The 15,306-nt window shown below is 39.0% G+C and overlaps 3 protein-coding genes across 3 annotated transcripts; all 3 read left to right on the top strand.

Annotated features, from left to right (window-relative positions):
• Nucleotides 1-180: 180 nt before the first annotated feature.
• On the top strand, nt 181-2,756 carry LOC18028230 (periodic tryptophan protein 1 homolog). The gene is made up of 14 exons (XM_024148638.1): nt 181-299; nt 371-567; nt 660-742; nt 833-1,061; nt 1,143-1,204; nt 1,297-1,347; nt 1,438-1,499; nt 1,580-1,676; nt 1,753-1,827; nt 1,925-2,023; nt 2,109-2,234; nt 2,332-2,424; nt 2,534-2,611; nt 2,697-2,756. The coding sequence occupies exons 1-14, from the start codon at nt 181-183 to the stop codon at nt 2,754-2,756; spliced, it is 1,431 nt and encodes a 476-aa protein (XP_024004406.1).
• A 2,187-nt stretch (nt 2,757-4,943) lies between these two features.
• LOC18028229 (brefeldin A-inhibited guanine nucleotide-exchange protein 4) lies at nt 4,944-11,074 on the top strand. The gene is given in 11 exon segments (XM_024149473.1): nt 4,944-5,998; nt 6,081-6,398; nt 6,503-6,836; nt 6,925-7,347; nt 7,512-7,804; nt 7,911-8,184; nt 8,269-8,765; nt 8,874-9,195; nt 9,278-9,635; nt 9,748-10,403; nt 10,496-11,074. Coding segments are annotated over 11 exon segments (5,109 nt in total).
• A 2,260-nt stretch (nt 11,075-13,334) lies between these two features.
• LOC18028228 (AT-hook motif nuclear-localized protein 25) lies at nt 13,335-14,525 on the top strand. Its single transcript, XM_006412046.2, has one exon. It carries the CDS (start codon nt 13,596-13,598, stop codon nt 14,523-14,525), a length of 930 nt encoding a protein of 309 aa, XP_006412109.1. The 5' UTR covers nt 13,335-13,595.
• The last annotated feature ends 781 nt before the right edge of the window (nt 14,526-15,306 follow it).

Here is a 15,306-nt window from a genome sequence, read left to right as displayed (position 1 = left end):
TGTCGATCTCAAAGTGGAAGCCTTTTCTGAACATAACTCGTAAAGCTTCAACGGGAAGTCGATACTTACACTGATGGTTAGGTAACGGAATCGTAAACTGTCTCGAGGGCATGGCGTTCTCTGTTTCATTCGAATTCAGCGATTTAGGTTTTGCTTCCTAATGAGCTTCGTTTTTGCAGAATGATAAGTGCAGTTTCATGGATACCGAAAGGGGCATCAAAAGCCATGCTTGATATTGCTGAACCTCCTTCTAAGGAGAGGATCAAAGAGCTCATCAATAATGGCACTCTCAAGAAAAGGTGAATATTTCTTATTCCATTTGCTGTTTATTAATTTCTCTGATCTTTTTTAAGGAGAAAATCACACATAGATTATATATATATATGTATAGTCTGAGTGAAGAAGAGATGGAGGATGGTGAAGTTGCTCATGCCAAGGCTGTAGCAAAATCTCTTGGAAAATCATGTTCCACAAGCAATGGTGCTTCTTCTTCAACTGATCCTGATGACGTAGCCAAGTTCTTGAAAGAACTCGACATGGAAAACTATGATGAAGAGGATGATGATGGTATGTTTTTTGCTAATCCTATCGATTTTCAGACATCCTCCATTTACATTGATGCTGATATATACTTTCCTTCATTATTGTGTTGGACTCAGAAATTGAAGTGTTTAGCTCTGGCCTCGGAGACCTTTATTATCCAAGCAATGCGATGGATCCTTATTTGAAGAATAATACTGACGTAAGCACACATACCATAATTTTTTTCTATTTTTTTCTTGTTGTGGAAACTATATACTGATGTTTGAAAATGTGGTTAAATCCCCTATAGGATAATAACTATGACTCAGAGGATCTCGATGATATAACAATTAGGCCTACCGATTCACTGATCATCTGCGCTAGGATTAAAGAGGAATACAGCTATCATCTAGAGGTTTATATATACGAGGAATCCGGGAATGGCACTCAAAACATGTATCTTCGTCAAGACATAATTCTACCTGAGCCTCCATTGTGTACAGCATGGCTTGATTGTCCTCTTAAAGGAGGGGAAAAAGGTTAGATAGTATATTTTGAGTGGCATTTTGATCTATAAATGAAATTATCACTTTTCATAAGTCTTGCTTTCGTGATTGTAGGGAACTTTGTAGCTGTCGGGTCAATGGAATCGCCGACGATAGAGATATGGGATCTTGATGTTGTATGTCAATCGAACTGTCTTTTGATCTTTTACGTACCTTTATTTAGTCTTAACAATCAATGAGATGATATGATGATTTATAATGCCTTCAGGAAGGTGAGGTGCTACCTAGTGTACAACTTGGACGAATAGCCGGGGAGGTTGTGACCACCAACTTTCAAAATTTGTAGCTCTTCCTGTTTAGTTTCCTAATATATCCATTAACTTACTTAGTTGTTTTCTTCACTCTCTAGACATCAGATTGCCACACTACTGATCAATCAGTAATTGATCTTGCTTGGAACAAGGAGTTTAGGTATGTTTAAGATCTCTGGCTCCATGATTTCTCTTTAGACGTGTGTGTGTGACTCTCATTTGACTTGACCGGAAAAATAGGAATATAGTTGCTAGTGGCAGTGCCGATAAAACAATAAAGGTTTGGGATGTGGCTACGGGACAATGCAAGGTCACTATGGAGCATCACAAAAAGAAGGTATGATGATGAAACTGTTTCCATGCTCTTCCCTAATCTAGTGGCATGCTCATGGCTTTTTGTGTTTGGTTAACAGGTTCAAGCGGTCGCATGGAACCATTATGCTCCACAAGTACTCCTCAGTGGCTCGCTTGACCGCACCGTAGTATTGGTGACTGTTCTGTTCATCCATGTGTTTGAGTCTTGATGTACAAAATTTATTAATCAGTATGGTGAGTCTTTTAATATCTATATATATGTTGTTGCAGAAAGATGGAAGGGACCCTTCACACTCGGGTTTTAAATGGTCTACCAAAGCCAAAGTCGAAAGCTTGGCCTGGGATCCTCATAGTGAACACTCCTTTGTGGTGCGTTACACTTAATTTTCCTTGCTCGTCTAATAAAAATCTTTTGAGTATATCTCGTATATATAAAATGTTTTCTTTTATTAAGGTGAGTCTCAAAGATGGAACTGTGGAGGGTTTCGATATACGTGCTTCTAATTTATCACCAAGTTTCACTCTCCATGCTCATGATCGTGAAGTCTCCTCCATATCATACAACTTACATAAGCCCAATGTACATACATTCTCTCTGTCTCTCTCTCTTTTGTCCTACCATTTTCATAGCTGTTATTGTGTGTGTAGTGTTATGAGTCATTCTCTGAGCTGTGCAGCTTTTGGCTACTGGATCTGGGGATGAAAGTGTGAAACTTTGGGATCTTTCAAACAATCAACCATCATGGATTGCTACACACAATCCAAACGCTGTAAGAGCCATGAATTAATAAGTGTAGTTAATTAATTGTTGGCACCTGTTTCTTTCTGGCATTCTTTGTTAACCATGCATTCCAAATTAAATTTGATATATCAAAACAGGGAATAGTTTTCTCGGTATCATTCTCTGCGGACTGTCCCTTCTTACTCGCTGTTGGTGGCTCAGAGGGGAAGCTAAAAGTGAGTAGAGATGTTGATGATATGTGAAATAACTTATTATTTTTCTAGGAAACTAACGTATAAATATATGATCATCCTTGTGCAGGTGTGGGATACACTATCGGACACTGGTATGTCCCGGAGATATGGGAGCAACCGACCATGACCCACCTTGGAGGATACTTGTTTCTTTAATGGTGAGGCCTACATAGAGAGCAAATAAATCTCTTCATATTCTTACACATACCAAATTAGTCAAATCATCAAAGCTCTTTTATCTCTTAACTACGCAAGAAATGTGTTTTTCTTTTCTCTTTTCCAATTGTCATTTTAATTAATGAGTTCAACTGGATGGATGTTATGAAGTCCGATTATTTTTTCACATGATCTACAATTCATGTTTTGGCATTATGACGACATTACAAGCTGAAACGTTACAATTTTCCTTCCGTCCGCATTTGGTTGATCCAGTAAAACACAAACTGCTTTCACAACTGTCTATTTATGAACTAAGGCAACCCAATCAAATATCACTATATATTATATGTATAGCAATGACGAGGTATTGCAATTAGATATGTGATGTCCTTACGGACATTGAATACAATACTATATAACAAGGAGAATATTGCAAGACAATCGGTGTCTACTATTATAATTTACGTAAAGTGGAGAAAAAGTCTTTGTGTTTGGCGTTTGGACACAAGTTTGTTTGGATTAAACACACAATACTCTATGGCCTATGGTTTGGTAAAAAAACAAAATTATCATTTGACTTCTACTCATACAAGTCGGATTACCTTATTTTATTCGCAGTGGATTGATTGATAAGTGATACCCGAATTTTGGAGACATTGTATGTTCTTTCCTTCTTAGATAGTTAACAATTTCTTCATTAATCCGAAATCAACTGTTATCTGCTAATAACACATCTAAATACTATCTACGATTTTTTAGAATAGATTTTCTACATATTCTTCTACAATCTACAAAACCTAGAATTGGTGTTCTACATGTTCTTCTTCATTCTGTTAGTCGTATAGAATATGTATTCTACAAACTCTTTAGAGTTCTACAACTACTAGAATACATGTTCTACATTTTTTACTACATTCTACATTTTAATAGAATGTGAATTCTACCAATCCTTCTTTGTTCTATGTAATATAGAATATGTATTCTAGTAAATCGTTACCGCATCTGCGAAAATCTGGGATTCATATGCTTATCCATCCAACTGAATATTTTCCAAATATTCACTTTCTTTTTTTGAAATTTTTTTTTATATTTTTCTAATGTTGAAATTAAGTATTAAAACCGTTATAATAAAATCGAATAATGTGCTGAGCAACAATAGATTTTTATGGCTTTCCATTAACTCAAACCTCTGAGTTCGAGACCTCTTGTCTTTTTCTTTTTTTTTTGCTTTTTCTGCACTTGCTTCATTTGCTCGCCAAATAGGATTGTTTTCACGAAAATTGGCATAATTTTTGATCGCACCGTTAGAATTACCTCAAACCACTTTCAAATGAAAGCTAGTCCATTTATATATCTGGTGTCTAAATTTGAGATTGATTCATCGGTGGAAACTCTTTCAAAGAGAGCCAAACTTCTGATGTATGATATGTGTCTTCATAAAACAAAGTAGTTGGAATATTTTTTGCTGTTTCTTTTGTTGTTGTGAATTCGAGAATTTTTTTTATTTTTTGTTGATTTTTTTAATTTTTTAATTATTTTATATTTAAGGTGAATATCAAAATATTTCAAAAATACTAGAATGAAATTTTAAGGGTAATTTTGGATTTTAATAAAAATAAATATTAAAGGGACAATGTCTAAGATAATAAATTCTAAAAGGACAGATGGTTTGGGAAATTGTCCTAAATTTCTAATTATCTCTTATATAATCGAATCAATCTAACAAATTTTTAAAAAAATTCTTAGAAAGACTACTCGTAGGACATAATAATCACTACCTACTACTGTTACGTGCAATTATGTAACGAGATTACTAGAGTAACGTTTCATCAAAGTCAACTAGTAATTCGCAGCCATTAATAAATCGTATTAATAAATATTTGAAACATTTGATTACATCATAGTTGCCATTGGGACGTGGGAGACGAGTGGGGTGTAATAAAAAATGACAAATAGAATCACACGCGCCACTTTGCTGCACGTGAGTTTCACGCTCCCTCCCTCTTCAGCAGGAAGCCTTTTACCGATTCAGCAAATCGACAAAGTATATATAAATGCCAACACTTAGACCAAACTGAAACGTACGATCAAAGCTTCCTCTCTCTCTCTCTCTCTTTGAGATTCCGACATGAACTAAAATAAAAAAATTCCGGCGATGTCAACGTCACACATTCTCGGCGGCGCCACCCGTTGCGGCCGAGTAATAGGTCCGTCGTTGGACAAGATCATCAAGAACGCGGCGTGGCGTAAGCACACGTACCTCGTCTCCTCCTGTAAATCCGTCCTCGACAAGCTCGAATCTCTCCCCGACGACTTTCACGATCCTTCCTCCGTCGTCTCCGGCCTCGCCGCATCGGACGCAGACTCCGTTCTCCAGCCTTTCCTCTTATCTCTCGACACCGCTTATTCCAAGGTCGTCGAGCCAGCTCTCGATTGCGTCTTCAAGCTCTTCTCTCTCTCAATCCTCCGCGGCGAGATCCAGTCGTCAAAACAAGATTCCGTCCTCTTCAAGCTCGTCAATGCCGTCTCCAAAGTCGGTGCTATCGCCGAGGAACCGATCCAACTCGCCGTTCTCCGTGTTCTTCTCTCCGCCGTTAGATCTCCCTGCGTCTTGATCCGTGGCGATTGCTTGCTACACGTCGTCAAGACTTGTTACAACATCTACCTCGGTGGATTGAGCGGCACGACGCAGATCTGCGCGAAATCTGTGTTGGCTCAGATGATGCTCGTCATCTTCACAAGATCCGAGGAGGACTCGCTCGACGTTTCCGTTAAAACGGTTTACGTGAACGATCTCTTGACTTTCACGGACAAGAGCGTCAACGAAGGAAGCTCTGTTTATTTCTGTCAAGGGTTTGTGAACGAGGTCATGGCTGCAGGGCAAGGGAGTCCTTTTCCTCCTCCTGATGTGGTTCAGATTCTGCTTCAGAATCCGGAGACTGAAACGGTTATGACTCCTGATTCGCCGTCGTTTCGAGGCTACGTGACGACGAACGGAGAAGCTAACGGTTCCGAGGGAGGCGAGAACATGATGAGTAAGATGAGACAGGACGCTTTCCTTCTGTTCAAGAACTTGTGTAAACTCTCCATGAGGTTCTCTTCTCAGGAGAACAATGATGATCAGATCATGGTGAGAGGTAAGACTCTGTCTCTTGAGTTGCTTAAGGTCATTATTGACAATGGAGGTCCTGTTTGGCGCTCTAATGACAGGCAAGTGATTGATTCTCTGTTTTAACTCTGTTTTGATTCTTTGCTAGCTTTTAATTTTGTTTTTGTGTTCACTGAAATGCAGTTTTATCAATGCTGTTAAGCAATACTTATGCTTATCACTGCTGAAGAACAGTGCGGTGTCAATCATGTCGATATTCCAATTGCAATGTGCTATCTTCATGAGCTTGTTATCAAAGCTTAGATCACAGCTAAAAGCAGAAATCGGCATCTTCTTTCCGATGATTGTCCTCCGTGTGCTCGAGAATGTTCTCCAGCCTAGTTTCCTGCAGAAGATGACTGTGCTCAACTTGCTGGATAAAATGTCTCAGGATCCGCAGCTTATTGTCGACATCTTTGTGAACTATGACTGTGATGTGGATTCCTCAAACATACTAGAAAGGTATTAGATTAGTCTAACAATCTGCAAGAATAAAATTGCATGGCTCGTCAAAGAGTTATAATATAATGTATTAAAGCTCTTATAATTCCATCAGATACTTGCAGGATTGTCAACGGTCTTCTGAAAACTGCTCTAGGACCACCGACCGGTTCATCAACAACGCTGTCTCCGGCACAAGATAGCACATTCAGGAATGAATCTGTCAAGTGTTTGGTTAACGTAGTTAAGGCGATGGGAAATTGGATGGATCAGCAGATGAAAGTGAATGAGACGGTATGGCCTAAAGGCTCACAAATATATGCTTCTATGGACAGTAATGCAGGCCAGATTGGTGAAGAAGGAACTGTATCTGACTGCGATTCACAGCCAGATACTAATCCTGAAGCTTATGATGCTTCTATGCTTGAGCAACGAAGAGCTTACAAGATTGAACTCCAGGTCGATCCTTGAGCACACTTAACGTTTTGATGATATATGGCATAGATTGCTTCCGCTTCACTAACAAATAATCATGGTGGTTTTGCAGAAAGGTATCTCTCTGTTTAATAGGAAACCTTCAAAAGGGATCGAATTTCTCATAAGCAGCAAGAAGATAGGAAATTCCCCTGAAGAAGTGGCTTCCTTTCTGATGAAGACAGCAGGGCTGAATGGAACCGTGATTGGTGATTATCTCGGTGAAAGAGAGGGACTTCCACTCAAAGTTATGCATGCATATGTGGACTCGTTTAACTTCGAAAAGAAGGATTTTGTCGAAGCGATTAGGTTCTTCCTACGTGGCTTCAGGCTACCAGGAGAAGCGCAGAAAATAGACCGAATCATGGAGAAATTTGCAGAACATTACTGGAGATGCAATCCTGATTCTTTCACAAGTGCAGACACTGCTTACGTTCTGGCATACTCTGTGATAATGCTCAACACAGATGCACACAACAACATGGTTAAGGATAAGGTATAGATGCTTCCTTTCTTCTGGTAACTATCAATGCGTATTCATCAAGTATAAAAAGTTCTTGCCTTGAAACTCTGTTAATAAGCAGCTTCTAGATGATACAAGATGGGAATATTTTAGTACCTCTGTTTCTGATGCCTTGTCCAAATTCAATGGTTGTTTAGATGACGAAAGCTGACTTTGTTCGCAACAATCGGGGAATAGATGATGGCAAGGACTTACCTGAAGAGTACCTAGGCTCTCTATATGATCGAGTAGTAAAAGACGAAATCAAGATGAACTCTGATACTTTAGCCCCACAAAGCAAACAAGTGAATGGCTTGAATAAACTATTGGGTTTAGACGGCATCCTCAATCTGGTTTCTTGGATGCAACCAGATGAGAAACCGCATGGTGCCAATGGGATGCTTATAAGGGATATCCAGGAACAGTTCCAAGCTAAGGCAGGGAAATCAGAGTAAGCGCTCCTCTGCTTTTTGTTTTGTAAACTTCAATGCTGAGATTCAGAAATTATTATGTTTTGGAGTTGATATCAGTATGTTTGTTCTGTTCTTGATCGGCAGGTCAGTGTATCATACTGTAACCGATGTCACCATCTTGAGGTTCATACTCGAGGTCTCATGGGGACCGATGCTTGCTGCATTCAGTGTCACTCTTGACCAGAGTGATGATAGAATGGCAACTTCTCTGTGCTTACAAGGCTTCCGATATGCAGTGCACGTCACTGCAGTCATGGGAATGCAAACTCAGAGAGATGCATTTGTCACTTCTATGGCCAAGTTCACTAATCTTCATTGTGCTGCAGATATGAAGCAGAAAAATGTTGATGCTGTAAAAGTAAGTTCACTTCTTCCATATCTCAGCCTATTCTATTTATGTCAGAAAATGATTGGATTAACAAATAAGTTCCATTTTATGCAGGCGATAATAACAATAGCCATAGAAGACGGTAACCATCTACAAGGATCTTGGGAGCATATATTAACTTGCCTTTCTCGTATAGAACACCTGCAACTTCTGGGAGATGTCTCACCTGCAGATACACGTTACATTCCGAAAACAAAAGCTGAGGTAGATGAAAAGAAAGCTTTGGGTTTTCCACATTTAAAGAAACGTGGAGCTCTTCAGAATCCATCTGTGATTGCTGTTGTAAGGGGAGGTTCTTATGATAGTACTTCGCTTGTGAAAACCGTTCCCAAATTAGTTACTCCAGAGCAGATTAAGAGTTTCATTGCCAATTTGAACCTGCTGGATCAAATAGGCAACTTTGAGTTGAACCATGTCTATGCTAATAGCCAAAGGTTGAACAGTGAAGCTATAGTTGCTTTTGTTAAAGCGCTTTGCAAAGTCTCCATGTCAGAACTTCAGTCACCAACAGATCCTCGTGTCTTTAGCCTCACAAAACTAGTCGAGACAGCGTAAGTTCTCATTCTGTCTAATCTTTTATTCATCCCATCGCTTTGTCTTTGTTACTTTCTGATCAAGTTAACTGTGGCTGATGCAAAATTTTTGTTTTGATTTGACAGGCATTATAACATGAACAGAATACGATTAGTTTGGTCCCGCATATGGAATGTTCTCTCTGATTTCTTTGTATCCGTCGGCTTGTCAGAGAATCTCTCCGTTGCTATATTTGTCATGGACTCGCTTCGTCAGCTTTCCATGAAATTTTTGGAGCGTGAGGAGCTAGCAAACTACCATTTCCAGCATGAGTTTCTTCGACCATTCGCCATTGTCATGCAGAAGAGCAGTTCCGCTGAGATAAGAGAGCTAATAGTCCGATGTGTTTCTCAAATGGTTCTCAGTCGAGTTAGTAATGTGAAATCTGGTTGGAAAAGTGTTTTCACGGTACGTAAGACACACGTTTCTCAATCTAATCTTCTTCTTTGAATGTTTTATTCAAGAATCATATGATCTTTGTTGGTTTTAGGTTTTCACAACTGCAGCGATAGACGAGAGGAAGAACATTGTATTGTTAGCTTTTGAGACGGTAGAGAAAATCGTCCGAGATCATTTTCATTGCATAACTGAGACAGAGATATCGGTATATGCTGACTGCATCAGATGCCTCATCACTTTCACAAACAGCAAGTTTGAAGGCGACATTGGTTTCAACACCATAGAGTTTCTTCGTTTCTGTGCTTCAAAGCTTGCACAAGGAGGACTTGTCTGGAACGAAAAAATCAAGAACAATAATATCTTAGCTTTAAAGGAAGATTCATCTGATACAGTACAGAATTTTAATGACATGGATGAACAAGTATCCTATTGGGTTCCTCTGCTTTCAGGTTACAACCAAATCCGGATTCTCTAGTTTACCAGTACTAACACACTTACTAATTAAGTTGCATCCTCTGCTTTTGCAAAACGATTTGAGCAACTTTTTTGATACATGTTCAGGTTTATCTAAGCAAGCATCAGATGCGAGACCAGCAATTCGAAAGCGTTCCATAGAAGTGCTCTTCAACATTCTCATGGACCATGGTCATCTTTTTACTAAACCCTTTTGGACTGGAATCTTCAGCTCTATCATTCTCCCGATTTTCAACAACATACGTAGTAAAACCGATATGCTCTTCGAAGAAAGCGTTGATTCGCCGTCCTCTGCTTCTCTAGACACCGAAGAAACTACATGGGACTCTGAGACATCAGCGTTTGCATTGCAGCTTCTCGTCGATCTACTTGTGAACTTTTTCAGCTCCGTGAGATCTCAGCTTACAAGCGTTGTGTCAATCCTTATAGGGTTTATAAAGAGTCCTGTTCAAGGCTCTACGGGCTCAGGAATCTCTGTTTTGCTTCGTTTGGCTGATGGATTGGCTAGAAGCGCCTCTAAAGATGAATGGAGAGAGATTTTCTTGGCTCTCAAGGAAGCAGCCTCACTTACTTTCGCGGGATTCATGAAAGTCTTGAGAGCCATGGATGATATCGAAGATGTTGAAACGGTCTCTGGTCAAAGCGTAAACAAAGATGATCTCGATGATGATAATCTTCACATCATGTCTTACGTTGTCTCCAGAACAAAGAAACACATTGATGTCTTGTCTCAAATCGTCGAGGTGCCCTTTCTCTCTCTGTCTCTCTCTCTCTCTTTTCTCTTCTCTCTATATCTCCAATTGCTCTGTTTTTGACTTCTCTGTTTCGTTTTCAGGTTGTGAATGATTTATACAGAAAGAACCAATTCTCATTGTCCGCAACACATGTGGATATCCTCGCAGACATTCTCTCATGCATCGCGTCTCACGCGCAGCAGCTAAACACAGACACAGTCCTTCGCAGGAAGTTCAAGAGAGCATGCTCTGTTCAAAACCTAACAGAGCCTCAACTACTTAACTTCGAGAACGAGTCTAACAAATCGTACATGATGTTTCTCCAAGACATGGTCACCTGCAATCCAAACGTCTCTAAAGAACTCGATCTCGAGTCTCGTCTAGTCACTGAATGTGAAAAAGTCGTGAAGATGTACCTTAAATGCACAGGTCAACAACAACAAACAAAACCGATCCATTGGATTCTTCCCGATGGATCAGATCGGATAGATGAGCAACGGCAAGACTCCGTGCTCGTTCGTCACTGAGCTTATGCTCATTAGAGCAGAGTCTCTGAAAGACACGTGTCGAGCTTCTTCCCTTTGTTGGTGGATCTTGTGAGGACTGAGCATTGCTCTCCTCAAGTTCCTTACGTCCTAAGCAATGTTTTAAAATCTTGCATTGGTCCTATTTTGGCTTAATCGCTTGCGCCTTAAGTTATTATTCCCTCTGATCTGTGTTTTTTTTCGTCCACGTCTTTTTCTTTTGTTGGGGGGTTTGGCTGTCGACCCGAATAAATTTTGGCCATAGATGTTTTATATTATTTTCTTGAAATGAAAGTTTTACATTGAATATTATAAAAGAAAGATAACACGAAAAGGGCGAGAATTTTGGAACAAGATTTCTTCACGTGTATCCACTTGAATATATATCATCAGTCATATTCAGAGTTCGTATATATTGAGAGTTTTGGTTCCTAACTTCCTATGTGCATAACTTCCTTTGGTAATCCGAAGACAAAGGAATTCCAATTTCATTCTATCTCGAGCACAAGACTTCTATCTGATTACTTCAACTGCAGAAAACCGTGTTGATCTTTATTTATTCCAAGATTATGATTATTTCATACAGCATATTTTACTCTTTATGATATGTAGCATTGTCCGACGTCTTATCTATGATTATTACTCTATTCTGAGAAATAAAATCTTTTTAGTTTACGATATTTGCCATGGTTTGGCTTAATCTATAGTTATATGTCTTAGCGATTTTACATAACGGGGTCTAGCTAATTCGTCTTAAGGGGCTGCGACATAATCCAACGTACGTGGTAATCTGGTTGACTAGGAATTATGTTTAGTAACAAGATGTCCTCTCCGCTTATGAGCAAGTGTTTGAACTGAAATTGGAATTTGTTTTGTTGTTGTCAAGTTAAAATATTGGCAAGCAGGTGCATAAATTTTTCAGCTTCTCTGTGTTTGTAACACACAAAACAGATCCCCTCTGTAAAGTTATGACAATTTTAATATTTAACCAGTAAAAAAAGGAAAGATATAAAGTGAAGCCGTGCTCTTGAGTGGCTCGAGAAATTTAAAAGGCTTAATTAAATCAAGAAAAAAGGAAGAAAGCAAAATGCTCATCATGTGAAATCCACCACTCTTTTCACTATAACAGCCAATGGTGAAGCCCCATTGTCTTCTTCTACTCATGACACACACATTTTTTTATTTGAGCTTTACTCATCCGATCACTTCATCACCACTCAAAAGAAAATATTGAAAAAACTATCTATGTATGAGTTTATAATATATATCAACATGGTTAACTAGACTAAAATAAATTGCCATCATGTTTTTTTTGCAGACACCGTAATACTACTACTCTAATTACAGAATTTTAGAACAATATATATTTAATAATATATACACCACTTTTATGATGCTATATTTTTTATAAAAAATTATCACAAACTTTTTTCAGATATACAACATTTAACTCAATATGGCGTATTTCTTAAGAAAAATAAAAAGAGTATGCAAATTTAATACAAAAACGATATTATCTATCTAGCACAGAGCTTATTTGGTTGAACAATAATTTAGTTGGAGGTTTGTTGAATCATTGTCTCAAATATTTAGTTTTAGGCGGGAAGAAACAAAGTTCATACGAAGAAATTATGGACCATCGAATTTGACTATCTTCGATTACATGTAACAAGTTTTTAATTTTCTTATCATATTAAATGATGTCATATTTTCTTAGACTAGAGAATGGTTGGGACCTAAAGTATATAAAATCTCGGATCCAAATCTTGTGAAATGTAATAGGTGAAAAATATATGTTGTTACCGACAATAACACAAACAGAGAGTTAGGTCGGCTATTTGACATTGACCTCGAAATGAAACAGCATAACTTGACTTTGGAATAACAATCTACAATCGCATATCTTTTGGATTTCAAAGAAGAAAAAAAATCAACCATCAACATATCACCAAACCATGCCTTCACCGTCACAAAAGGTCTCTTCTTTAACTTGTCTTTCTTTTCTTTCTTGTTTGCCTTCAGCTTTATCTTGGAAAATGATCAACACAATCTCTTTCTCTCCATCTCCGTAATTCCCTTCCCCATATTCCTTCTTTTGTCTCCCTTAGAATCCATCAATCCCTTCTTCAGTCGTCAACATCAGTTTTTTTTTTTGCTTTCCTCGAGGACTTAAAAGCCACTACACCTCTTCTATATGTCTATATTTGTTAAATACATGTTTTTTTCAACACAAGTATATTCTATATATAGTATATATACATATATATATATATATCTATTTATATTTATATTTATGTATATTGTAATTTAGAAGAGAGCCGTGTTTAAATAGTGTTTTGATGCTCTTGCTTTACTCCTTTCTCTCCTTTGTTTCGTTCCATTACTTCACATGAAGATCTAGATCTGGGTCCAGACAAATTTCACCGACCCTCTTTCACATATCTAGACCTCTCTCTCTCAGTATTCAGTAGGGTTTTGTTCTCTCTTGTCGTCTTCTTGTTTTGTCCGTAACATTAATGTAAGTCTAATCAAAGCCTGTTCTGAAACACTGTACTACTCTCGGTGACAAACCACTTCATCACAGAAGTTTTCTGTCGACACTTTTGTCTTTGTCTCTCCCTCTATATACAAGAAAATCCAAAACCCAAACCACAGTTTCTTGTTTTTTGTTATCAATATGTCTGGTTACATGCACCCTCTTCTAGGGCAAGAACTGCATCTACAGAGACCTGAAGATTCCAGAACCCCACCTGATCATAAGAACATGGAACTCAGCAGATCTGAAGCTGACGAAGCTGCAAAGGCCGAGACCACTCCCACCGGCGGAGTAACCAGCTCAGCCACCGCCTCTGGCTCTTCCTCCGGACGCCGTCCACGTGGCCGTCCTGCTGGTTCCAAAAACAAACCCAAACCTCCAACAATTATAACCAGAGATAGTCCTAACGTCCTTAGATCCCACGTTCTTGAAGTCGCCTCCGGCTCCGACATATCTGAGGCTGTCTCCACCTACGCGACTCGCCGCGGCTGCGGCGTTTGCGTTATAAGCGGTACCGGTGCGGTGACTAATGTCACCATACGGCAACCGGCGACTCCTCCGACGGGTGGCGGTGTGATTACACTGCATGGTCGGTTTGAGATTTTGTCTTTAACCGGAACGGCGCTTCCACCGCCTGCACCGCCGGGAGCAGGAGGTTTGACGGTGTATCTAGCCGGTGGTCAAGGACAGGTTCTTGGAGGGAATGTGGCTGGTTCGTTGATTGCTTCGGGTCCGGTAGTGTTGATGGCTGCGTCTTTTGCAAACGCAGTTTATGATAGGTTACCGATTGAGGAGGAAGAAACTCCGCCGCCAAGAACCACTGGAGTGCAGCCGCCGCAGTCGGCGGCGTCTCAATCGTCGGAGGTTACGGGGAGTGGGGCCCAGGTATGTGAGTCAAACCTCGGAGGTAGAAACGGAGGAGGAGGAGTTGCTTTCTATAATCTTGGAATGAATATGAACAATTTTCAATTCTCTGGCGGAGATATTTTTGGTATGAGCGGCGGAGGCGGAGGCGGAGGAGGAGGAGATGGTGGAGGTGGAGGTGGAGGTGTTACTAGACCCGCGTTTTAGCGTCTTGGTGACACTTTTTTGTTGCGTTTGAGTTTTGATCTCAAACTACTAGCTATAGCGGTTGCGGAATGCGAATATTAGGGTTTCTTTTGGATTTTGTTTCCTTCGAAATTTGGTGTATGAAAATGAAAAAAACGAAACCTGAAAACAAATTTCTTTGTTGTTTATTATGAATAGAATCGCTAAGTGTTATAAAAGAAGATATATTATTTTGGACAGAGCTTGGCCTATTACATGTTCTAGTTAATATCAGGTGAATAATGCGGAGCAGATGATTTTTTAATCATATTATTTAATTGATGTTTATATTAAGGCTTTAATAACTTTTAAGACGTGTTCTAATTTGTGTGTACAGCCCAAGGTATATATTAGTATATATTTACTGGTCATAAAATTGAACTTCCACTGGACTGCTGTCTGGCAAAGAAGGAGAAGAATATTTTGGGAGGACAACTAAAAACCTAATTTCTATGATGTCAACTTCAAAACACATCGAAACTTGAGATTTTTTTCTTAAAAAAAAAGCCTGCATGCAGAGAATATGCCTTCTATCCAAGGTAAAATAAAAATTGGATACAAAGTTTTTCGATCAAAACTGGATTACATGCCCAAGAAAACATATTTAAGAAACAAAGAGTGAAAGAAATATATGAATGAAGTGACGCGGGTCTGTCATGGAACCAGCTTTGGAGGATTCCTAGAGCGGTTATCTATGCAAATATTCTTAACATCTTCGACCAAAAAAAAATCTATGCAAATATGATTCATAATCATATATATT

This window comes from Eutrema salsugineum, unplaced genomic scaffold, assembly GCF_000478725.1.
Source record: "Eutrema salsugineum unplaced genomic scaffold, Eutsalg1_0 scaffold_1, whole genome shotgun sequence".
In the NCBI taxonomy this organism is placed as follows: Eukaryota; Viridiplantae; Streptophyta; class Magnoliopsida; order Brassicales; family Brassicaceae; genus Eutrema; species Eutrema salsugineum.
This window is presented reverse-complemented; position numbering and strand designations above follow the sequence as displayed.

Bases quoted from the DNA above. Each gene is read 5' to 3' on its own strand.
- LOC18028230 (XM_024148638.1), top strand. From the start codon at position 181: ATGATAAGTGCAGTTTCATGGATACCGAAAGGGGCATCAAAAGCCATG. The intron at 568-659 runs GTATGTTTTTTG...TGTTGGACTCAG, and splicing joins TGATGAAGAGGATGATGATG to AAATTGAAGTGTTTAGCTCT. The intron at 2,235-2,331 runs GTACATACATTC...TGAGCTGTGCAG, and splicing joins ACAACTTACATAAGCCCAAT to CTTTTGGCTACTGGATCTGG.
- LOC18028228 (XM_006412046.2), top strand. From the start codon at position 13,596: ATGTCTGGTTACATGCACCCTCTTCTAGGGCAAGAACTGCATCTACAG.